The sequence below is a fragment of the Oncorhynchus keta genome, chromosome 14 (assembly GCF_023373465.1).
Source record: "Oncorhynchus keta strain PuntledgeMale-10-30-2019 chromosome 14, Oket_V2, whole genome shotgun sequence".
Taxonomy (NCBI): Eukaryota; Metazoa; Chordata; class Actinopteri; order Salmoniformes; family Salmonidae; genus Oncorhynchus; species Oncorhynchus keta.
This window is the reverse complement of record NC_068434.1, coordinates 27,713,889-27,740,277: the sequence shown is the minus strand read 5'-3', so window position 1 is coordinate 27,740,277 and position 26,389 is coordinate 27,713,889. Positions and strand designations below refer to the sequence as shown.

At 41.7% G+C, this 26,389-nt stretch overlaps 1 protein-coding gene across 2 annotated transcripts in view; it reads right to left on the bottom strand.

Moving 5' to 3' along the window:
- Positions 1–26,389, bottom strand: part of LOC118393136 (transmembrane protein 132D-like) — a 45,127-nt gene that overhangs the window by 6,011 nt on the left and 12,727 nt on the right. Inside the window, exons 3-5 of one of the 2 annotated variants that reach the window (XM_035785485.2) lie at positions 13,638–13,775; positions 8,059–8,251; positions 5,103–5,246 (exon numbers count right to left, since the gene is read on the bottom strand). In XM_035785485.2, the coding sequence (XP_035641378.1) occupies positions 5,103–5,246; positions 8,059–8,251; positions 13,638–13,775 (475 nt within the window). The remainder of the gene's footprint in view (positions 1–5,102; positions 5,247–8,058; positions 8,252–13,637; positions 13,776–26,389) is intronic. The other variant, XM_035785486.2, reaches the window with a different exon arrangement.

Sequence of the window (26,389 nt, the reverse complement as noted above, 5' to 3'; positions counted from 1 at the left end):
ATGGCGGTGCCACATTGAAAGTCACTGAGCTCCTCAGTACCGGCCATTCTACTGCCAATGTTTGTCTATGGAGATTGCATGGCTGTGTGCTTGATTTTATGTTTATGTTTTTATATTTAACTGTCAGCAACGGGTGTGGCTGAAATAGCCAAATCCACTAATAGTTTTGTATATATAGTGTATATAATAATATATGCCATTTAGCAGACACTTTTATCCGCTTTTATTCACAGTCATGCGTACATACAATTGAAGTACAGTGGTCCCGGGAATCAAGCTTTCTATCCTCCCGAGTGTCGCAGCGGTCTAAGACACTGCATCTCAGTGCTCAGAGGTGTCACTGCAGTCCCTGGTTCAAATCCAGGCTGCATCACATCCAGCCATGATTGAGAGTACCATAGGATGGTGCACACTTGGTCTGGGTTGGCCGGGGTAGGCTGTCGTTGTAAATAAAAATGTGTTCTTAACTGACTTGCCTACTAAAATAAAGGTTAAATAAAAGCCAAGGCTCCAAAGACACAATCTCAACATGGAGCACAGAATATAGCACAGAGTATAGCACAGAGTATAGAACAGAGTATAACTCAGTGTTGTACCGTGTCTGAAAGTTACGTTTCATTTGATGTTACTGATAAATGTTTGTGAGTCGAGTGAAAGATGCAAAGGAAATTCATCTTGTTGACCTGAAAGAGAGATGATCTCACTCTCCCTTGATACTGAGTGAAGTGAAGAAAGACAAATGACAGTGTGTGAAGTGATGAAAGACAAGTGGCATAGCAGTGAAAATATATCTCTTTCAGGTCAACAAAATGAATTTAATCTTTCTCTCGACTCACAAACATTTATCAGTAACTGTGCTGACAGGGTGGATACCAACTGCATGGATTAGGGATCTTCCAAATAACCATCAAAGGTTGCAGTGAGTATACTGTATTCATGACACAAGATCCTAAAAATGTACAGAGAATAGACTTTTATTAATAGCCATTTGTCATTGTGCTTGATTTTGATATTTGATGTGCCAGATTAATCTTAATCTCATTGTTTTTCACAAAAGTACCCATTACTCTCTTCACACATAACTGACAAGGCAAATGTTTCCATACTTATTAAAAGCCTCTTTATCATCACAGATTTGACCTTGTTTTGGCATTTCAGCCCAGAATAATTTTTATGGAATAAAGCCTTGCCATTTATCATCTGTAGATCTCATACTTTTTTTCACTTGCATCATAAGAGCAAAGTTATCTGAGTAGAGCCGCTAAACCAAGAAGCTTAGGGCAAATTTTGCGACTCAAACTTACTGATATCTGATCAGCAAACAAACACACACAGCTTGGGGGGGTCATTTAAAAAAAATGCATGAACAGTGATTTACATTCTGTTGTCACTATCATAATCCCACTGATCTCATATCTAAAACATTACATTATATTACACAAAAGACACTACATATTTCCAGTGGTCATGTTCTAATGGATCTCCTAAAATACAGAATAACAATAAATAAATGTGTCTTGGATAAGCATTTGTTATATTCTATAATTATACTTATACTGGCCGAATGGCTGTAATAACAAAGTGACATTGTGCAACAATAACACAAAGGAATATAAGTTTAGTTTTTCCCTTTGTTTCCCTGTCATTTCCTGCTGTGTGTCCTTTTCAGCAGCTGATTGGCTTGATGGAGGACATCACTGGAGTGTCACTCACTCTTCGTTTTCTGATGTGGTAGAGAGAATGTGGAGAGGTGACTTTGGTACAACTTCTTTGCCTTTAGCAGTCTCTCCTCCCCTCTTACACCCACCCTACATGGCCCTCCTGTCTCATTGGAGCCAGACAGGAAAAGCATACATCCAGCACTATACTCCCTCCTAACCACAGTCAAAACAGTCTCGTCTTCATATGACCTCAAATCACCTCCTTGGTTATTGGACATGATTGTTCACACCACAGACCTGCAAAGTACCTGTCATGGCACTGACACCTGTACAAAAAGGTCCCTATAGGACACATATGTCAGAGTCAAGGCCCGCGGGCCACATCCGGCCCGCGAGAAGGTTTTTTACGGCCCCTGGGATGATCTTGATTTATTATTAGAACCGGCCCGCAGACCGCAGCAAGCCGGCAGCCCGCAGATCTTTTACACGCACCAATACTACATTTCCCACAATGCAACGGTGACGCACCGAGCAGTAGGCTGCTTCATTTCAATATTTATTGGCACAGCAGTTGTCAGCATCACAGTAAAATTAACTTTCAGATACCCATCAAAAATGGCAAAACGGAAGGTGGACACTGAGAACCGGGGGTTTCAAACAAGGTGGGAGTCGGAGTATTTGTTCACGGAGGTAGCTGGAAAACCTGTGTGTCTTCTGTGTGGAGAAAGTGTGGCGGTACTGAAAGAGTATAATCTGAGACGACATTATGAAACAAAACACGCGGACAAAAACAAGAATATGGACATGGAACAAAGGCTACAAAAGGCAGAGGAATTAAAACGAGGCCTCAAATCTCGACAGGCTCTGTTCAAAAAAGCCAAATCACAAGGCCAGGCTGCTGTCAAGGCCAGTTTTATTTTGGCAGAAGAGATCGCTAAATCAGCCCGGCCATTTACGGAGGGGGATTTCATCAAAAACTGCATGATTAAAGTTTGTGACGAAGTTTGCCCAGAAAAAGGCAACTCTTTTTAAATGTGAGTCTGAGCAGAAACACCATTGCCGAGAGAGTAGACCAGTTGTCCATCAATCTAAAAGAGCAGCTTGTGAAAAAGGGAAAAGATTTCATTGCATATTCCTTGGCTGTGGATGAGAGCACCGACATTTCTGACATTGCCCAGTTGTCAATTTTCATCCGCGGAGTGGACTCCAGCCTAAGCGTGACAGAGGAGTTTTTGGCTTTACGTCCTATGCATGGCACAACTACGGGGCATGATTTGTATGAAGAGGTGTCAAGATGTGTAAATGAGATGGAGCTGCCTTGGGAAAAACTCATGGGTTTGACAACCGACGGAGCACCTGCGATGTGTGGACACAGGAGCGGACTGGTGGCGAAGATACGGGAAAAGATGCAAGAGGAAAACGCGACAGGTGAGCTGACAGCTTATCATTGTATCATACACCAGGAAGCGTTGTGCGGTAAAGCCTTGAAAATGGAGCATGTAATGAGCATCATCACGCGCACAGTTAACTTTATCAGAGCCAAAGGTTTGAATCACCGCCAGTTCAAGGCATTTCTGACGGAGTTAGAAACGGAGCATGGTGATTTGCCTTATCACACAGAGGTGCGATGGCTAAGCCAGGGAAAGGTGCTTCAAAGATGTTTCGAGCTTCGTGAGGAGATTTGTCTGTTCTTGGACAGCAAAGGGAAAGACACAACACAACTCCGAGACGAAATGTTTCTGTGTGAAATGGCTTTTCTGTGTGACATTACGAGTCATCTGAATGCAATGAACTTGCAGCTGCAGGGTCGGGATCGTGTCATCTCTGATATGTACAGTACAGTGAAGGCATTTAAAACCAAACTGACTCTGTGGGAGACGCAGATGCGGAAAGAAAATTTGAGCCACTTTCCCAGCTGCCAGACCATGAAAGAGAAGCTCTCTACCAGTGCGTTCCCGAGCGCACAGTTGGCTGATAAAATAGGTATGCTTGCCGCTGACTTTCGACGCCGATTTGCTGACTTTGAAGCACAAAAAGCAGGTTGGAACTGCTCGGTAACCCATTTGCTGTTGACGTGGAAAGCTCACCACCAAACCTCCAAATGGAGTTGATTGACCTCCAATGCAATGATGCACTGAGGGCAAAATATGCGGCAGTGGGTGCTGCGGAGTTCGCCCGTTTCCTCCCCGACACAATGCCCCAGCTGCGCATCCAGGCTGCTCAAACGTTGTCTATGTTTGGCAGCACATACCTGTGTGAACAACTGTTTTCTTTGATGAACTTGAACAAAACATCACACAGAAGTCGACTTACTGCTGAACACCTCCACTCAATTCTGAGGATTTCCTCAGCTCAGAGCCTTACCCCGAACATTGATGAACTTGTGGAAAAGATGGGACACCACCAAGTATCACCCTCAACCTCAAACAAGTGAACATTACTGTGCAATCACATATTTAGAGTTTTTACTCAGTTCAAGTTTAAAAGTTAAAGTTTAATATTTGTTTTCACTGCATGTTACTTCTCCTTAAACAAAGTGTTGTTTTTGATTAATAGATTTTTGCACTTTATTTTATTGTATTTCAATCCAATTATATTTTAAAAATATTTCAGTTGAGTGGATGATAGAAAATTGCTATTATTGTTTTTTTCTTTGAAGTAAATTTAGCCCACTTTTGCTAAAATAGAAAATATAGGCTACTGATGGTGCCTTGAATACCGGTTTCTTTCATTTAATGTTCATGTTATGGGGATTTTTATATAAAGGAAATTTGTCTTTTGTGTCTGTTGAAAATGAAAGATTACTGACAGAGCCATAAGAAAATATTGCTTTATTTATCTGATCATATTGGAATATATTTGTTAGGTTTTCAGTAGGTTCAATTAGGTTCACTAGACTATATGCGTCATTTAAAAATTTTTCAATGAACATTCGAACAGTCCGGCCCTCGGCTTGTAGCTAAATTTTTTATTTGGCCCTCCGTCCATTTGACTTTGACACCCCTGCTATAGGAGAACCCTTTGAAGAACCCTTTTGTGTTCCATGTTGAACCCTTTCCACAGAGGGCTCTACATGGAATCCAAACGTGTTCTTCCTGGAACCAAACATGTTCTATGCGGACAGCCAAAGAACCCCTTTGGAACCCTTTTTTCTAAGAGTGTTTGTACAGTAAAGTTGCTTTCAGTGAAAGAAATGAAGGTGGATGTTAGAGTAGCCCCAAAACCTCTGTGTTGCAATGCTCTGTGTTTAGCAACTCTCAGTCTGACATCTTCATGTCTACACGTTGAAGAAACACACTCTCACTTTCTTATTTGTGTGTGTTAATGTGCCAAGGACTTCCACCACTAAGATGAGGTTTTAAAACACATACACCTTCTACACAACTGTAAATGTTAGGTACCACTGTGGCATCAAGTGGCAGGCAGCCCGCTGTACAGTACCTTCAGGATGTCCTCATCAGTGGAGCTGCAGTCAGTGAAGTCTGAGACGTCAGTGACTGACCCATCCTCCTCCACAGCCACGGTCCTGACAGGCATCACCACCTTCTTCCCAGTTAGCACAGCCGTGTTCAGGATCGCTGAGTCCTAAAGGGAACACATCATCAGTCTGGCTATACACTAAGTGTACAAAACATTAGGAACACCTTCCTAATAGTGAGTTGCACCCCATTTTACCCTCAGAACAGACTCAATTCGTTGGGGTAATGGATTCTATAAGGCATCGAAGGCATTCCACAGGCATGCTGACTCCAATGCCTCCCACAGTTGTGTCTAGTTGGCTGGATATCCTTTGGGTGTTGGACCATTCTTGATGCACACCGGAAACTGTTGAGTGTGAAAAACCCAGCAGCACTGCAGTTCTTAACACACTCAAACTGGCACCTACTAGCATACCCCGTTCAAAGGCACTTAAATATTTGGGTTTTCCCATTCACCCTCTCATTGACACACATATACAATCCATGTCTCAATTGTCTCAAGGCTTAAAACTCCTTCTTTAACCTGTCTCCTCCCCTTCATCTACACTGATTGAAGTGGATTTAACATCAATAAGGGATCATAGCTGTCAGCTGGATTTACCTGGTCAGTCTTTGTCATGGAAAGAGCATGTTTTGTACACTCAGTGTAGGTTTAATGAGATATCAGCCCACTGTAACCTCCTAACTACTGATGCTTAAGATACACAGGGCCTTCAGAAAGTAATCATACCCCTTGACTTATTCCACGTTTTGTTGTGATACAGCCTGAATTCAAAATAAATGGACTCAATTGAAAACATGTTTTCACGCATTTCTACTCCTGAATTTATTGAGGCCATAACAAAAGGGTTGAATACTTATTGACTCAAGACATTTCGGCTTTTCATTTTTCATTCATTTCCAAAAACATAATTCCACTTTGACATTATGGGGTATTTTGTGTGAGCCAGTGACACAAAATCTCAATTTAATGAATTTTAAATTCAGGCTGTAACACAACAAAATGTGGAAAAAGACGAGGGGGTTTGAATACTTTCTGAAGGCACTGTAGGCTTGTTGTATGTAGGAAACGGGAGCAGGGGAGGATTGCATGTGGAAACATGACCTGAAGTTATGAGTTCCCATTGCTGGTAGAAATATAGATTTTGGAATTAAACTGTGATATCAAAATTCCCGAAACCACATCTGTGCCAGAAAATACAAGCAATCAGTATTAATCCTAATTTTATTAGCAATATAACTGTAGCTCCAACCAGTATTGAACAACATTCAGCAGCATAGTAATGAGTGCTAGATCAATCTAGACCTAATGGCCCCTCTGGCCAAACATCAAATCTACTCATGTTTGGCTCGCAGACTGAGGTCACCATCTAATCCATGATTGAGATGGACCATATCAAACAACCTAGTCTCAGAGCATTTTGTATTATTTTGTATGTAAATCCGAGACTCTCCATTTGGATGTTATGTGTTAATTTGTGGATGTCCATCATCCATTTTGTATGATATAATTTAGCCAAAAGTAAAATTTGTTACACATTTTCTAAATGTACAATATGTTACAAATGATGATACAAAAATGATATGTTATGAATTCCAATTTGTTGTGGCTAATTTTAGCGAGCTGGCTAGTGCCAACGTTAGCTAGCTGGCTAACATTAGCTAGGCTAGGGTTTAGGGATAGGGCTTAGGGTCAAGGTTAGGAGTTAGGTTGAATGGTTAAGGGAGAGTTAGCTGAAAGGGTTAAGGTTAGGGAAAGTTAGATAACATGCTAAGTAGTTGCATAGTAGCTAAAAAGTAGTTGAAAAGGTACTAATTAGATAAAATTCTAAGGTTGTCCGTGATGAGATTCGAACATACAACCGTTGGGTTGTGTTCTCAAGACACATTGGTGGCAGGGTAGCCTAGTGGTTAGAGCATTGGACTAGTACCCAGAAGGTTGCAAGTTCAAACCCTCAAACTGACAATGAACAGGCAGTTAACCCACTGTTTCTAGGCTGTCATTGAAAATTAGTATTTGTTCTTAACTGACTTGCCTGGTAAAATAAAAAAAACATCCACCAAACACCCTCCTTAAGTAGCTCTAGTCTATTGTAACCATACCAAATCATAAGTATTATACTAATTTGAGTGTCCCGGATTTACATTTACTAATTTACATATAGTCCATGAGACCAGGCTGTGTCAAATTTCAAACCAAAATCAAGTTTCCAATGCCTTTATATTTCAGTGCCTTTCAACTGTATCATATTGAAAATACTGTCTATTGTATGATACAGACAGAGTGATTGAACAACAGTCGAGGTTTTTACTGTTCTCAAACATGAATTAACAAATATCTATTAAATATTTTTTTGTAAGTAAATGGACAAACAAATGATCATAAAAGATGGAACATTTTGAAAGATATGATGTTGAAAATATTACTAGGCAGATATTGTAAATCTTCCATGAAAAAAAAATGGCTTAAAAGTCAAGGGCCCCTTGATTGTCGTAGCACAAAGGGCTAATGGCAGATTGGATATTGTAATGCAAATTGCTCCCACAATTTATAACATCCACTATTTAGTGACAGAGATTATTTGATGGATTAATTGCAGGAGTCCTATATTAAAAGATACAACATACAAACATAGAAAAATAGAGAAGCAGCAGTCAAAGATTGACAACCTCCTGGTAAATCATGTCACAGGCATCAATTAGCATTTCGCTACACCAGCAATAATATCTGCTAAATATGTGTATGTGACCAATACAATTTGATTTGAATGTCAAGAATACAGAGTGCATTAGGTCACAGTACCCACATTCTGGAGGCCACATCCAAGACCAAACACAACATTTGCAAAAGCATATGTCACAGGGGAAAATACTATATGCATATGGATGCTAGAAATTAATTGTTAGTCCGTGCTCACCATGACAAGTGGGGCGAGGCCCACAAAGTCTCTCTGGGTTGTGTAGATCCTCATGGAACCTTCTTTCTGTCCCCCATCCCTGGTGTTTGGTGGCAACTCCAGGTGCCATGTGATCACCTGGCTGTCTGATTGGCTACTCAGCTCCTCTACCTCAAAGTCCATCTGTAGGACCTCCAGTAGACTGCTGTCTAGCCTGAGAGGAGATAGAAGAGTCAGGATCAGACGAGGAATCTCACTGCCAGAGGAACACACTCAGCTCAAGCTATTATCTTTGATACTACATTGAATACATACAGTATGTGATTGTAGTACGGTGAGATAAACATTACAGAAGGACGGGTAGCGAGCATTTAAAAAAAAAGGAAAAGCAAGCAAGGTGGGACAGCCAAGCCCAAAGTAATCAAGGTGGCACAGCAGTGATCCTGACACATCAACCACAGAGTAAACAGAAAAAAGCGAAGCAATAAAGAACAGAAAGTGGAGGGTGGGAGGATCTGGGTTCCTCAGTCAGATATATCAATTGTGTATGCTCCAAGGACAGACTGCAAAGCATCGTCCAGGTTGCAGAGGGTCATCGGCTGCCACCTGCCCTCCATCAAGGTCCTGCATGACTGCAGGGCAAGGAAGCATGCAGGAAAGATCAGGAATACATTTAAATTAACAGGTGCACTTTGTTAAACGTTAATTTGTGGAATTGCGTATCATTCAGTCAATGCGTAACATTTCAAGAACTTTGAAAGTTTCTTCAAGGGCAGTCCCAAAAACCATCAAGCGCTATGACGAAACTGGTCTCATGAGGACCGCCACAGGAAAGGAAGACCTAGAGTTACCTCCGCTGCAGAGGATAAGTTCATTAGAGTTAACTTCACCTGAGATTGCAGCCAAAATAAATGCTTCACAGAGCTCAACTAACAGACACATGTCAACATCAACTGTTCAGAGGAGACTGCATTAATCAGGCCTTCATGATCAAATTGCTGCAAAGAAACCACCACCAGAGTACCAATAAGAGGAAGAGACTTGCTTGCGCCAAGAAACACGAGCAATGGACATTAGACCAGTGGAAATCTGTCCTTTGGTCTGATGAGTCCAAATTTGAGAGTTTTGGCTCCAACTGACGTGTCTTTGTGAGATGCATAGGAGGTGAACAGATGATCTCTGCATGTGTGGTTCCCACCGTGAAGCATGGAGGCAGAGGTGTGATGATGTGGGGGTGATTTTCTGGTGACACTGTGATTTATTTAGAATTCAAGGCACATTTAACCAGCATGGCTCCCTCAGCATTCTGCAGCAATATGCCATTCTATCTGGATTGCGCTTTGTGGGAGTATCATTTGTTTTTCAACAGGACAATGACCCAAAACACACCTCTAGGCTGTGTAAGGGCTATTTGACCAAGAAGGAGAGTGATCAAATGTAATCAAATTGTATTTGTCACATGTGCCGAATACAACAGGTGTAGTAGACCTTACAGTGAAATGCTTACTTACCAGCCCTTCAAATTTCTTTGGGATAGGGGGCGGTATTTTGACGTCCAGATGAAAAGCGGGCCCAAAGTAAACTACCTGCTACTCAGGCCCAGAAGCTAGGATCTGTATATAGTCGGTATGTAACGGCGTTCTTCGTTTGTCAAAAGAGAGTCGGACCGAAATGCAGCGTGGTGGTTACTCATGTCTTTAATGTAGAAGAGCGATACATGAAATAACTTATAAATACAAAAACAACAAACGGAACGTGAAAACCTAATACAGCCTGTCTGGTGAACAACTACACAGAGACAGGAACAATCACCCACGAAAACACAGTGAAACCCAGGCTACCTAAATATGGTTCTCAATCAGAGTCAGATGATTCTCGTCTCTGATTGAGAACCGCCTCAGGCAGCCAAGCCTATGCTACACCCCTACTCAGCCGCAATCCCAATGCCTACAAAACCCCAATACGAAACACAACATATAAACCCATGTCAGACCCTGGCCTGACCAAATATATAACGAATACACAAAACACTATGACCAAGGCGTGACACGATAGGTTTGGATAGAAAACACTCTAAAGTTTCTAAAACGGTTAAAAAATAATGTCCGTGAGTATAACAGAACTGAAATGGCAGGCAAAACCCAGAGGACAAACCCCCCCCTCCAATTTGTTTAAACTTCCCTGTCTGTATTTTATCTCTAAATGTTGTCAATCACTAGCAGCACCATATCACCACCACCAAATTTGGAGTGTATGTAAATGTACTTGGTAAATAAAGGTGATTCTGACTCTGAAGCGTTGTTTAAACCGAGGAGGAAAAACAGGAGGAATCCAGTTTATTAACCCTAACCATGACTCCGTGATAGACTTCAATTCATTGTAAAAGCTTATGTCTTACATGTACCATATGTTTAGTATAATAAACAACATCAGCATTGTCAAAGTGACTTCCTACACATGCCTAATAAGAAAACAACTCATTTATGAATCTGTTGTTTTTTTCAGTCTGTTTTAATATCCAATAATTACTTATTTCCTTGGTCTTTTGTCCTTCATCAAAATAACAACAAAACACTTCCTCTTCAGTAGCATAAAACAAGATTATCCACATAGAGGGTGTCATTTAATATTCTTTCCCACATGAATTTCCTGTTACTGTAAAGTAATCACATTGTTTGTGCACATGTAAGGTATGACTAGCTGAGCATGTCAAATGAGCATCAGGGATTTGATTGTGAGACAACAGATTAATGAGATGCACAATCTCCCGGCTCCACTGAAACCTATTACCCCTGAACAGACACACATGTCACTGCAGGCGTCAGGCTGAAGGAGAATGCACGCATGGGCTAAATAGGATAGATAGCTTGTAGCAGCAAAGTTCTCTGATAGCCTGATCCTCTCATTGTATATGATAATGCCTTGAATAGGACTTGGATAGGATCCCCTCTAATCTGATGAATCGGTTCAAAGTCTCTAAAGCGAAACATCTTTAAAGCATTACTGAAAGTGTTCGGCCTGTTTTAACTGACAGTACTTTAGATCATCATCATAAACATGGGGATTTACAAGAATGGGTAAGTGCAGTGATGGGTTTAGACAGCTTTTAACTATGGACTTTGAACTCGGAGTCAAGTGAGGTGCCATGAATTCATGAGATCTCCCTTGACTTTTAATATTAAGCAGCTGGAATATTGCACAATTTGCACAGCTGGAACATTGACAATAAAGAATATCCATCCTATCCCTTTGTTATTGCAACTCCCTGTGAAACACACTACTGAATAGGGCCACATCCACTCACTCTCAAGTAAGACAGTCCTGTATCTGGCACACACCCTCCCTTCGCCACATCAAACACTTACACACAACCAACTGTCAAATATTTTCAAATGTACTGTGTGTGTCCCTTTAAAGCCAAATGCATGCACAAAGCTACTTCTGATGAGTTCTCTATCATTTATTCTCTAAGAGCTTTTTAAATTCTGCACAACACATGAAAATACTTAACAAGAGAGATTTACTGTAATTGAATCATCTTAGAATATTGCACAAAAACACATCGAAACACAAACCAACTGTAACAGTGTTTTAGTCAAGTATCAAAACAAGATGTGCAAGAGGGTCTCTATCCCCTAAAGTATACATTAAAACGGATTTTGCTGTTTTAATCTGGCATTACAGTGAAAAGGGGGACACCATTATAGCCTTCTGTCATTCTTGTGGGTGAAGCAGTGAAGTACTCCAAACCCCAGATTATTAAAGGGACAGCACTCTCACTAAGTGGCCATCTTAAATCTGATGATCTGTTGCAATGTATTGTCAAACAGAGGATCAAAAAATAGTTAATATCCAGATAGCCACATAAACACTCACAGTGAGCTAGGAAGCTAAGAGACAAAGTCCATAAAAAACCCAAAGATGTGTGACATTAGACAGCCCCTGCAGGGGGTCTAGTAAGTTAAATGATATTTTAAGATGGATTATCCCTAACAAACGATTCTTCATCCACAAATATGTTCACAAAAACCTGTTCGATAAAGAATGGACTAATCCCCATCACATGGGGAAAACAAGAAAATGAGGCTAACCCAATAATAACTTCCTTTTACCAGGTCAGTGTTTCTATCACTCTGTGCTTATCAGTGTGAAGTGTATCCTGCTTGTCATGGACGCCATAATGCTCCAATTAAAATGACAAACTACAAAGATGTCCCACCTTTAAATTCACAGGAACATCTCATAGGCTATAAATACCTGGAGCCACAGCAGATCATAAAGGTCAGCCAAGTCACAGAGTTGGTCAATTACATGCAATGTCAATGGAAGGTCCTGTTCCTTCATGGACAGGTTCCTACATCTGGTGTATTGTCCAGAGCGCCAAGGTAAATTGACCTCAAGCAAGGTAAAGGTTACACTTCAGAAAGAGCACCATGACTCCAGATGTCTTTGTGACAGCAGCAATGGTACCAGAAACAGATCCCACAGGCCTCTAGGAACAGAAGAGGCATTAACAAAGCCACATATTCACATTGACTGGGCACACTAATGTTTAATTAATTGTTAATAATAATAATTGTTTAGTATTTGCCCAAGGTTTTAACAACATACTGTAAAGGAGACAGAAACACTTTAATATACTGAAAAGGGAACAGAAATAAATCCTTTATTTAACTAGGCAAGTCAGTTAAGAACAAATTCGTATTTACAATGACGGCCTACTCCGACACTGGGCCAATTGCCCCCACCACAACCACCACCCACCCTTTGTTAAGAGTGAAAAACCCAGCAGTGTTGGAGTTCTTGACACAAACCGGTGTCAGGAACGTCAAGAATGCATGGCACGTACTACCCCACCCCGTTCAAAGGCACTGCAAATATTTTGTCACCATCTGAATGGCACACATACACAATCCATGTCTCAATTGTCTCAAGGCTTAAAAATCCTTCTTTAACCTGTCTCCTCCCCTTCATCTACACTGATTGAAGTGGATTTAACAAGTGACTTCAATAAGAGATCCGAGCTATCACCTCGATTCATCTGGTCAGTCTATGTCATGGAAAGAGCAAGTGTCCTTAATGTTTTGTACACTCAGTATAGATAAGCAATTAGAGACTTCCAGAGATTTTCTTACAGACGTAGCACTACTTAATGACTTGTGAGGACAGTGGCCTCTTTAAGAAGCAGATTTCCTTAAGCTTTTCTCAGCAGTAGATCTGTGCTTGTATAGCATAAGATTTCTTCTCAGGTCAGATAGCCTAAGCCCCAGTCAAAATGCCATCGTGTGTGAGTGTTATTTATTCTGAGTCGTTAGCCTACTCATTGTATCACATATGCAAACTATTTTCAACTTACTCAGGCAAAATGGAAGTAACTAACCCTCTGTATCATGTACACTACTATTAAAATTAATTAACTAACAAACCCATGACATTAACACCTTATAGAGTACAGTAATGTTTATTCAAGAGTATGTGTAAAGCTGTCTATGAGCAGCCAAATTTGAAGGGTCCAGCCAATGGTTGAACACATAGCGGGTTTAATGGCGTTCACTGATAGTATATTGGGGGGGATTGTTGTGTATGTTCAGCAGACTTGCCTTTTTCCAGGTATGGCAGATTTCCTCTGACAAACAACAGCGATGGTGCCATCCGCTCCAGAGTCCAGCGTGATGTCCCACAACAACGAGTTACTGGGTGTTGCTGTGCGAAACGACACTCCTTTTTTAACAATCGCTCTAACAATGGAGACAATAACAAGAGAGACAGGAATAAGACACATGTTAAACAAACCAAGGTAACTAGAAAGTAAACTCTAAATCCTACACCTAGCAGTAAGTCCAATGGACATGACTAACATGATGTTGGCTCCCATAGCTTGGGCCCTTGAAATGATTCATTCCTAAGACCTTCAGTCAATCAGAGTCCACTTTGCTCATAGCAAAGCCCTGCAATTTAAGAGGATTGGGCAAATCCCTGGGGATAGGTTTCAATAGACTGAGGAAAAATGCATTTTGAATGTTTAGTATTCTTCATATACTATGGGCCTCTTTGTTCCTGTCTCGTACACAAATTATTCATGGTGTACTAATGGCTTGTTGGCCTGCTGGCCTCTCATTTGTAAATGATAAGCATTATCTAATGCAGCTGAACACTTACACTGTTCCAGTAGACAGCCATACTTGGGAGCTGAATGCTAATTCAAACATTACCCTGCAATTAATGACTAGTGTAAAAGGTCCTACAAGGGAGTTAGTGTAGCGTAAGAGTGGAGGTAGGTTAGATATATACTATGGATATATACATCCATAGTGTTGTGCAGGAGAGGCATCCCACTGCCCATCCTCTGACACTGTACAGGATTACAACACCGCACTTGTCTCAGACTCATTTGTCTCTCTTTAGAGCCATTCAAAGCATGTTTCCATAACAATTCAGCACCACCAAGTTGTTTCTTCATAAAATATTATTATAGTGCTGAATATTATCACTATAATAGGGTGATTGCTCACAAAACTAGAACCAAAAAGATTTGGGGGATTTTCAAAAACTGTCATCAATAGAAGGAACCTTTGGTGGAAGTATTGTTGACATACAGTATATTTGACATTTGTATCTTAAAGCATAATTGAGAAATAATTAATTGAAGTTGAAACATTTGTGACATTTTGGCCTTACTCAGGCCTCCTTTAAGACTATGTTTAAAAGAAAAATGCTATTGCAACCTCTTTGCAATAAGGAATTGAGACCAAAAGCTCAAGAAAAGTTTCAAGGATACAGTCAGGTAGCAACACATCTGCCACGCTGATCCTCAACACTGGAGCTCCCCAGGAGTGCGTGCTCAGTCCCCTCCTGTACTCCCTGTTCACCCACGACTGCATGGCCAGGCACGACTCCAACACCATCATTAATTTTGCAGACGACACAACAGTGGTAGGCCTGATTACCGACAACGACGAGACAGCCTATGGGGAGGAGGTCAGAGACCTGGCCGGGTGGTGCCAGAATAACAACCTATCCCTCAACTTAACCAAGACTAAGGAGATGATTGTGGACAACAGGAAAAGGAGGACCGAGCACGCCCCCATTCTCATCGACAGGGCTGTAGTGGAGCAGGTTGAGAGCTTCAAGTTCCTTGGTGTCCACATCAACAACAAACTAGAATGTTCCAAACACACCAAGACAGAGATCCTCAAAAGGTTATACAGAAGCAACATCGAGAGCATGGTTGTATCACTGCCTGGTATGGTAACTGCTCAGCCTCTGACCGCAAGGCACTACAGAGGGTAGTGTGTACGGCCCAGTACATCACTGGGGTTAAGCTGCCTGCCATCCAGAACCTCTACACCAGGCAGTGTCAGAGGAAGGCCCTAAAAATGGTCAAAGGCCCCAGCTATTTGCATTGTGTCCCGCCACCCACCACCCGCCAACCCCTCTTTTACGTTACGCTACTGCAACCACTTGCTTTGTTATATGAGTAGTATTTTTATTTCAATAACGATTTTGTTAGAAGAAAATAAATAAACAAATAAATAAACAATTTCAATATATTGTTGCACTGTATACTCTACGGGCATTTCAAAGCTCCAGAGTGGGATCTCTGCTACTTTTAGAGTTATGCTCCAATTTGTAAGCATTACCAAAAGAGTGAACTTGAAAATGGATTCAAAATGGTCGCCCTCTGCTGGTAAAAAGATGGCTGTAATTGGTTACGTTGGCTACTATGCTAATTTATCTGTTTAAAACGGCCATATATGTTAAACTAGCAGAGATCCCACTTTGGAATTTTGGAGTACCTGTAGTATATTATGTTTGACAATGTATATATATTTTTTTTAAATCCAAATCCAAAATTGTATATTTTCAATATTCATGTTTATATTTGTCAATATTCATAAAATAAAGTAAGAAAATTGTTATTGAATTCAAAATACTACTCATATTACAGAGCTAGCGGTAAAGCTTCATATGACACCAACAGATTAATCATTATGGAGCCTTAAGGAGGCCTGGGTATGGCCAAAATGTCACAAAACAATTAATCATAATCAACAAATCATAATTTGGGGGGCCAGAGCAGCGAACAGTTTTGATCTAGGAGATGATACCCTATCCATGTAAGGTATCAGATCATTTGACTATTCTCTCATTATTGTTTTGATTGACTAATTTCAACAATTTAAGGGCTTTCTGTATAGCTATTAAATGTTGGTGGAGAATATTAACCTGCTTTAATGATTAATACAAGTTTTTCTTGACTGTAGTTTCAACAGAGCTGAGATTTACTGAACTGGACACAATGTTTTTGCCAGGTTCCCATGAATTGTGTCTAGAACATTAAAATATTATGTTCTGAAAACATGGCAACCATGTTCTTTGTATATTTAGTGGGATGTTGATGTAATATTCCCTGAAGAAGGCTCAGTGACGCAGAAAAGTTGGTGGTTTACCCAATACATTACTGGGAGCTTGTATATAGAGTGTGCAACTCTTTATTTTTATAGCCTACAGTTTACTCATCGTTAGTCAGCAACTCTACACAAATATTCTCTGGGTGTGCGCCAGCTCATGCTTTTTATTAGACTGAAAACTTGGCCACCATGTTCTTTGTATATTTGGTGGGATGTTGATGGAATATTCTCCTAACCCACAGAAAACTGGACACATAAATGTTCTTTCAACGTTCCCATTTAACGTGTCTAGAACATTAATATCTTTTGTACTAAGAACATGGCAACCATGTTCTGTGTATATCATGTGTATTGTTGATTAAATATTCTCCTAACCCTCAGAAAACTGGACACAAATTTTCTTGCAACATTACCATGAAATGTGTCTAGAACATTAATATCTTAAGTTCTGAGAACAATGTTACCACGTTCTGGATAAATTTGATTTGACATTAAGGGAATGGTCTCTAGGAAACATTCCTTGCACATCACGGGAACATTCATATGAACATTTTAGCAAATGACCTAATGCAACACTTAAGAGAACGTTCTCAAATGTTGTGGGAACATTTGTTGTTATCTGGGACTCTATATTGTTATGTGCAACATCATGTGTAGCCTAACGCTTCTCAGGGGTTAATCCCAGACTCTTCCATATATACGTTATGGCAGTAAAACTAATTCTGAGCGCATTATGGTTCTCTGGGGGGGTATAATCTACAATATAAGCATCCATCTGATCTTCCCTACTTCCCCTCCTGGTTGATGGGGGGAGTGTACATTCAAGGTCATAGCCAGATGCTCTACTCACGCTACTGCCATGCACAAAAACCAATGTACTCATCCAATTTAAAAACAAATTTGAGTTATTGTAATTTGCCTTTGTGTGTTTGTGAGTGTTTTATGTGTATAAGTGTGCATGTGGTGTGTGTGTGAGTGTGTCTATGCATATTTGTGTAGTGTAAGAGCATCTGCACATACAGCTCTTCCTAGATGAAATCTGATGCACCCGTTGAAAGCTCAAGGGAGAACTAATCTTGGCATGGAGGTTGCTGAAATTGTCCTGTGATGCTGCCACATGGCGCACTGAAATGACCCAATGCCTTCGGCTCTCTCTCTCTCTCTCTCTCTCTCTCTCTCTCTCTCTCTCTCTCTCTCTCTCTCTCTATCAACGTGAGGGGACATACTTGTGGTACTTGTGAGACAGGGACTCAGACATTCCAGCAAAATTTCACTGATCCTTCCATGTTACTGCTACAATCTCTATCCGACAAAGTGCTAAACAGTACTTACTAGACTGGCAAAGGTTAGAGGAGAATTACACATCCCCAAAGGGACTGGATAATGTAAAAAGAGTTGCAAACAGCAAAAAATTCAGTTTGGGCAAGACAATGAAGGTGAAGGTAGAGTAACCAACACAGTTCTCAATGTGTGTGTGTGTGTGACGTGTGCCTGTCTGTCTGTGTGTGTGTGTGTGTGTGTGTGTGTGTGTGTGTGTGTGTGTGTGTGTGTGTGTGTGTGTGTGTGTGTGTGTGTGTGTGTGTGTGTGTGTGTGTGTGTGTGTGTGTGTGTGTGTGTGTGTGTGTGTGTGTGTGTGGGTGTGTGTGTGTGGGTGACCTGCCTTTCTTTGTACTGTCAGAGAGGGGCCCTCACTCAATTGTTAGCAGGAACCAGCAGGTTCTATTGAGGAAGCAGGAACAAAGGCACAGGGGACTGACAGGCTCTGAGGGGAAAGGGGAGAAGAGGAGCAGAGCAGCAGCCTCTGATTAACAGGGGGACAGGGACTGTGAGTGGGGGTGACTGGGTTAAAGGGGACATGCCGAGTCACTGGCTTACTGGTGCTCTTCCATGCCGTCCCTAGGAGGGGTGCATCACTTGAGTGGGTTGAGTCACTGACGTGATCTTCCTGTCTGGGTTGGCGCCCTCCCTTGGGTTGTGCCGTGGCGGAGATCTTTGTGGGTTATACACGGCCTTGTCTCAGGATGGTAAGTTGGTGGTTGAAGAAATCCCTCTAGTGGTGTGGGAGCTGTGCTTTGGCAAAGTGGGTGGAGTTATATCCTGCCTGTTTGATCATGTCCGGGCGTCTCATCGGATGGGGCCACAGTGTCTCCTGACCCCTCCTGTCTCAGCCTCCAGTATTTATGCTGCAGTAGTTTATGTGTCAGGGGGCTAGGGTCAGTCTGTTATATCTGGAGTACTTCTCCTGTCTTATCCGGTGTCCTGTGTGAATTTAAGTATGCTCTCTCTAATTCTCTCTTTCTTTCTTTATTTCTCTCGGAGGACCTGAGCCCTAGGACCATGCCTCAGGACTACCTGGCATGATGACTCCTTGCTGTCCCCAGTCTACCTGGCCGTGCTGCTGCTCCAGTTTCAACTGTTCTGCCTGCGGCTATGGAACCCTGACCTGTTCACCGGATGTGCTACCTGTCCCAGACCTGCTGTTTTCAACTCTCTAGAGACAGCAGGAGCGGTAGAGATACTCTCAATGATCGGCTATGAAAAGCCAACTGACATTTACTCCTGAGGTGCTGACAGCTACTGTGATTATTATTATTTGACCATGCTGGTAATTTATGAACATTTGAACATCTTGGCCATGTTCTGTTATAATCTCCACCCGGCACAGCCAGAAGAGGACTGGCCACCCCTCATAGCCTGGTTCCTCTCTAGGTTTCTTCCTAGGTTTTGGCCTTTATTTTTTCTTTATTTTTATTTTACCCCTTTTTCTCCCCAATTTCATAGTATCCAATTGTTGTAGTAGCTACTATCTTGTCTCATCGCTACAACTCCCGTACGGGCTCGGGAGAGACGAAGGTTGAAAGTCATGCGTCCTCCGATACACCACCCAACCAGCCGTACTGCTTCTTAACACAGCGTGCATCCAACCCGGAAGCCAGCCGCACCAATGTGTCGGAGGGTACACCGTGCACCTGGCAACCTTGGTTAGCGCGCACTGCGCCCGGCCCGCCACAGGAGTCGATGGTGCGCGATGAGACAAGGACATCCCTACCGACCAAGCCCTCCCTAACCCGGACGACGCTAGACCAATTGTGCGTCGCCCCACGGACCTCCCGGTCGCAGCCGGTTACGACAGAGCCTGGGCGCGAACCCAGGGACTCTGATGGCACAGCTGGCGCTGCAGTACAGCGCCCTTAACCACTGCTGTTTGGGGTTTTAGGCTGGGTTTCACTTTGTGACATCAGCTGATGTAAGAAGGCTATATAAATCATTTTGATTTGATCTGATGCCTGTCACCATACATCTTTCCTGACCACAACAACACTCCTGGAGCCAGGAAGTCAGGTAACCTTGAGGCCTCTACAACCTCTGGAATAAAAGTATAGTACTAACTAACTAACAGTACCTGAAAATACAAATGCTATTAAAAATCATTTTATAACTGGAGATAAAAAAACATCACATCCTGCCTCCACATGAACTTCTGTTAGTTTAGCAGTAACTATAGGAACAGGTCACAGCATCAGTCTGTCTCATAAGGATTTGCTGGAATCATAGTGGTAATACCAACAATGCTATTATTTGCCATCACTGAAATGGCATGTATTACAAAAAAAATGTACTGATGACACACTTCTTGCAATAAGAAGTTAGAAAACCTCTGAGAACAGTTAATCTAGTAATGGCATTCTAAATCCACCCACTCATGCTATTCGTGGGTTGTACGTTTCGTCACATTAGTTAATAGGACTGAAGCACGACTGAGCATTCTACTCAACGCAGTGTCAATTGGCGCTGATGAATATTGAATCTAAAGTGCATTATGGTGGCTTGGAAATACAATTACATTCCTAAAGTAGGCAAATAATTATTAGGAAAACCTTTTGTCGTCATTGTGATGTCACCAGATTGACTTTAGATGCAGTATAACTTTAGCTAGCTAGCTAAGATTGACCACCGGATTTTAGCTAGCTAACGTTAGCATTGCCAGCTATTTTTGATGAACTTTGCTAGCTATTGACAACATTGCCATCTGTCTAAAGTAAATTTGACGATTGATGATTAGTTGACAAGGTGAATCAGATGTACTTGTCCAGGGCTATAACAAAAATATGTGCTGTTGGGGGTACTTGAGGACTGGAGTTTGTAAAAAAAAAAAACTGGTGTGGGATTTACTTAATAAAAAGGGATTGTTACAAGATTACCTATCTGAAGCCTTTTCTCCTCCAGGCCCTCTGGGCTCTAAGGGTGGAGGGGTTTTTGCAGGAACCATAGCAGTCATTGGCTGTGGTTAGCTAGCGCTGACTGGAGAGGCAGGAGGAGGACGAGGCACCGAGGCACCAGGGCTGGGAAGATAGATTGGCCCATAGACTGGAACTGACAGTGTGTGAGAAAATCAGCTCTCAGGTGCTGCACCTACCATCCATCTCAGTTCTCTCCAAGTGAGGTTTGGGTGGCGGACTAATGCTGTGTATTTTGCATACCGGTTCCCCACCACCTGACCTCCCCGTAACCATACTGCCACAGGAAGCCATGACCTCCCTCACCTCTGTCACACACACTCATGGCAGCCCTCGGCCCCTGGTCCGCTCCAGTCAGAAACCCCCTCCCTTGTGCTTGTTTTCTCTTCTCTATAAGCCTTATTTGTCTCAGACATAATAGAGAGAGTGAATAATGGCTAAGAACTGAAAATCAAGCAAACAATCTTAAATGTAGCGCTGATATAATTTGCCATATAATTCAACATTTTAGTTGCTGTTTGTGAGTAATGAAATGCCACTCTTGGACCAATAATACCAATATTGTTGTTAAAATACCAATAACACAATCATTAAATGTACAGTGCCTTGCGAAAGTATTCAGCCCCCTTGAACTTTGCAAACTTTTGCCACATTTCAGGCTTCAAATATAAAAATATAAAACTGTATTTTTTTGTGAAGAATCAACAACAAGTGGGACACAATCATGAAGTGGAATGACATTTTTTGGATATTTCAAACTTTTTTAACAAATCAAAAACTTGGGCGTGCAAAATTATTCAGCCCCCTTAAGTTAATACTTTGTAGGGCCACCTTTTGCTGTGATTACAGCTGTAAGTTGCTTGGGGTATGTCTGGATGGAGAGCATTTGTGAACAGCAGTTTTCAGTTCTTTCCACAGATTCTCGATTGGATTCAGGTCTGGACTTTGACTTGGCCATTCTAACACCTGGATATGTTTATTTTTGAACCATTCCATTGTAGATTTTGCTTTATGTTTTGGATCATTGTCTTGTTGGAAGACAAATCTCCGTCCCAGTCTCAGGTCTTTTGCAGACTCCATCAGGTTTTCTTCCAGAATGGTCCTGTACTTGGCTCCATCCATCTTCCCATCAATTTGAACCATCTTCCCTGTCCCTGCTGAAGAAAAGCAGGCCCAAACCATGATGCTGCCACCACCATGTTTGACAGTGGGGATGGTGTGTTCAGGGTGATGTGTTGCTTTTACGCCAAACATAACGTTTTGCATTGTTGCCAAAAAGTTCGATTTTGTTTTCATCTGACCAGAGCACCTTCTTCCACATGTTTGGTGTGTCTCCCAGGTGGCTTGTGGCAAACTTTAAACGACACTTTTTATGGATATCTTTAAGAAATGGCTTTCTTCTTGCCACTCTTCCATGAAGGACAGATTTGATTGTTGTCCTATGGACAGAGTCTCCCACCTCAGCTGTAGATCTCTGCAGTTCATCCAGAGTGATCATGGGCCACTTGGCTGCGTCTCTGATCAGTCTTCTCCTTGTATGAGCTGAAAGTTTAGAGGGACGGCCAGGTCTTGGTAGATTTGCAGTGGTCTGATACTCCTTCCATTTCAATATTATCGCTTGCACAGTGCTCCTTGGGATGTTTAAAGCTTGGGAAATCTTTTTGTATCCAAATCCGGCTTTAAACTTCTTCACAACAGTATCTTGGACCTGACTGGTGTGTTCCTTGTTCTTCATGATGCTCTCTGCGCTTTTAACGGACCTCTGAGACTATCACAGTGCAGGTGCATTTATACGGAGACTTGATTACACACAGGTGGATTGTATTTATCATCATTAGTCATTTAGGTCAACATTTGATCATTCAGAGATCCTCACTGAACTTCTGGAGAGAGTTTGCTGCACTGAAAGTAAAGGGGCTGAATAATTTTGCACGCCCAATTTTTCAGTTTTTGATTTGTTAAAATAAATAAATATCCAATAAATGTCATTCCACTTCATGATTGTGTACCACTTGTTGTTGATTCTTCACAAAAAAATACAGTTTTATATCTTTATGTTTGAAGCCTGAAATGTGGCAAAAGGTCGCAAAGTTCAAGGGGGCCGAATACTTTCGCAACGCACTGTAAGTATATGATTCTATGGATGATTGTATGAATATAAAAAAAACATATCCTAATCTGCATCAATCAGTATGGGCATGATGCTCCCCATCATCAATTGACCTGGTCTTGAGGAATCCCGAGAGCAGTGTTCCCAGGAAGACCCATTCTGCAGGCAGGCCCACCTGTTCTACTGCTGCCCAGGTGTTACAATCCCCCCCTGATTCACTCTGCCTTCACATCCCTGGCTCTGTACAGATGAATCACTGCAGAGACATGGGGCCAATACTGAACGCAAATGCAATCTCAAACAGATGCAATCTTTAATTATGCAAGCAAATAACCATCGTTCAGCCACTCTGATGCTCCGCCAGTCATCAATGACGTGCTTGTCATTCTTATGGGGCAGTTTAGGGAGTTAGAGAGACTTTTAGGGCAATGTTAACGCCAGATGGCCAGGAATAAAAACACAGTAAATGGGATGAAAAAGTCCTATTTGTCAGACAGATGAATGATCGGTAGCCCACTGACTGCATCCACCGGATAGCAAAGCTTATTGTTTTTTATCCATGAGGCTGTCTTTGAATAAAATACATGTTATCAGAGAAAAATGTATTAAATGGTGTTTGATCAGATATCATCACGATTTAATAATTTAATCACCCAAAAAATAATCTGTGATCTGGGGTTTTGCCAACTCAATCTGTATACTAGCTAGCTCATGGTGCACAGACTAAACACATTTCCTATAGCAATCTGATTCACCCTCATGTAATTGGGGCTCCCGAGCGGCACAACGGTCTAAGGCACTACATCGCAGTGCTAGAGATGTCACTACAGACCCTGGTTCGATCCCGGGCTGTATCACATTCGGCCGTGATCGGGAGTCCCAAGAATTTGTTCTTAACTGACTTGCCTAGTTAAATAAAATTAAAAACAATAATCATAATTTGACTATGCAGCATAGGGAGGTGAGGTTTTCACACATTGTCAATATGACCAGTAATACAGCTGTAATAGAGAGTTGACACCTGCAAAAATAACATCTCATGGAAATCTAATGAAACTATCGGGTATGGTTTGACCATGTTATCACACTGATTAGATCCCTGGTCCTCTTGTCACTAGCTATCACCAACACTGGGATCATCATGTTGACGACTGAGCATTAAGCCTGACTTAATGGGACACTTGAACAGTGACAAAACAGCCTGACAGCTGCTGAGGCCCAGACTAGAAGAGACACTGGCTGCGTGATGATGAAAAGGAGGGCTAGAACACGGGCTGTGTTGGCAGGGTGGTGAACAGTACAGAGACAGATACATATACATACACACATACAGTGGGGCAAAAAAGTATTTAGTCAGCCACCAATTGTATAAGTTCTCCCACTTAAAAGGATGAGAGAGGCCTGTAATTTTCATCGTAGGTACACTTCAACTATGACAGACAAAAATGAGAGAAAAAAATCCAGAAAATCACATTGTAGGATTTTTAATGAATTTATTTGCAAATTATGGTGGAAAATAAGTATTTGGTCAATCACAAAAGTTTGTCTTAATACTTTGTTTTATACCCCTTTGTTGGCAATGACAGAGGTCAAACGTTTTCTGTAAGTCTTCACAAGTTTTTCACACACTGTTGCTGGTATTTTGGCCCATTCCTCCATGCAGATCTCCTCTAGAGCAGTGATGTTTTGGGGCTGTTGCTAGGCAACATGGACTTTCAACTCCCTCCAAATATTTTCTATGGGGTTGAGATCTGGAAACTGGCTAGGCCACTCCAGGACCTTGAAACGCTTCTTACGAAGCCACTCCTTTGTTGCCCGGGCGGTGTGTTTGAGATCATTGTCATGCTGAAAGACCCAGCCACGATTCATCTTCAATGCCCTTGCTGATGGAAGGCGGTTTTCCCTCAAAATCTCACGATAAATGGCCCCATTCATTATTTCCTTTACACAGATCAGTCGTCCTGGTCCCTTTGCAGAAAAACAGCCCCAAAGCATGATGTTTCCACCCCCATGCTTTACAGTAGGTACAGTATGGTGTTCTTTGGATGCAACTCAGCATTCTTTGTCCTCCAAACACCACGAGTTGAGTTTTTACCAAAAAGTTATATTTTGGTTTCATCTGACCATATGACATTCTCCCAATCTTCTTCTGGATCATCCAAATGCTCTCTAGCAAACTTCAGACGGGCCTGGACATTTACTGGCTTAAGCAGGGAGACACATCTGGCACTGCAGGATTTGAGTCCCTGGCGGCGTAGTGTGTTACTGATGGTAGGCTTTGTTACTTTGGTCCCAGCTCTCTGCAGGTCATTCACTAGGTCCCCCCGTGTGGTTCTGGGATTTTTGCTCACTGTTCTTGTGATCATTTTGACCCCACGGGGTGAGATCTTGCGTGGAGCCCCAGATCAAGGGAGATTATCAGTGGTCTTGTATGTCTTCCATTTCCTAATAATTGTTCCCACAGTTGATTTCTTCAAACCAAGCTGCTTACCTATTGCAGATTCAGTCTTCCCAGCCTGGTGCAGGTCTACAATTTAGTTTCTGGTGTCCTTTGACAGCTCTTTAGTCTTGGCCATAGTGGAGTTTGGAGTGTGACTGTTTGAGGTTGTGGACAGGTGTCTTTTATACTGATAACAAGTTCAAACAGTTGCCATTAATACAGGTAACGAGTGGAGGACACAGGAGCCTCTTAAAGAAGAAGTCTGTGAGAGACAGAAATCTTGCTTGTTTGTAGGTGACCAAATACTTATTTTCCACCATAATTTGCAAATAAATTCATTAAACATCCTACAATGTGATTTTCTGTTTTTTTCCCCCTCATTTTGTCTGTCATAGTTGAAGTGTACCTATGATGAAAATTACAGGCCTTTCATCTTTTTAAGTGGGAGAATTTGCACAAATGGTGGCTGACTAAATACTTTTTTGTACTCTTCTGTATGTACTCTTCTGTTTATGAGAGGCAAGGTGATTCAAGTTAAAGAGGAGAAATGACTTGAGGGAGAGGAGAAATGACTTGAGGAAGAGGAGAGGAGAAATTACTTAATTGAGAGGAGAAATGACTTGAGGAAGAGGAGAGGAGAAATGACTTGAGGGAGAGGAGAGGAGAAATGACATGAGGTAGATGAGAGGAGCTCCTACCATTGCTCCTGTTCCTTTCCTCTCCTTGTTGTTGTTATGTGACCATTGACCCCATGAGGCAGAGACTGTGAGCAAGAGGCAATTTGAATTCAAACTAAAGCAAAAGGGATTAAGATACATGGGCACTGGGGTGGGTGAGAGAGAGCGAGAACCCAGGGAAAAGGCTTATTTTCAGCCCCACTGCTTAAGTATACATAGATTCCAACACATGAGAGTAGAACAGGAAGAGAGAGGCAGCTGTCAACTTGATTTAAAAATCTCATTCAAATGAGTTGCCACACAAATGAGTTCGACATTAGAAAAACATAAGATAAATAAATAACTAGCAGTAGTAGAGAAACACATTTTTATCAAAAAACATTTACATTACTAAGACATTTACATTACATTTCTGTCATTTAGCAGGCTCTCTTATGGCTCTATTTTACTCTCTATTTTACGTTAGGCTATCAACC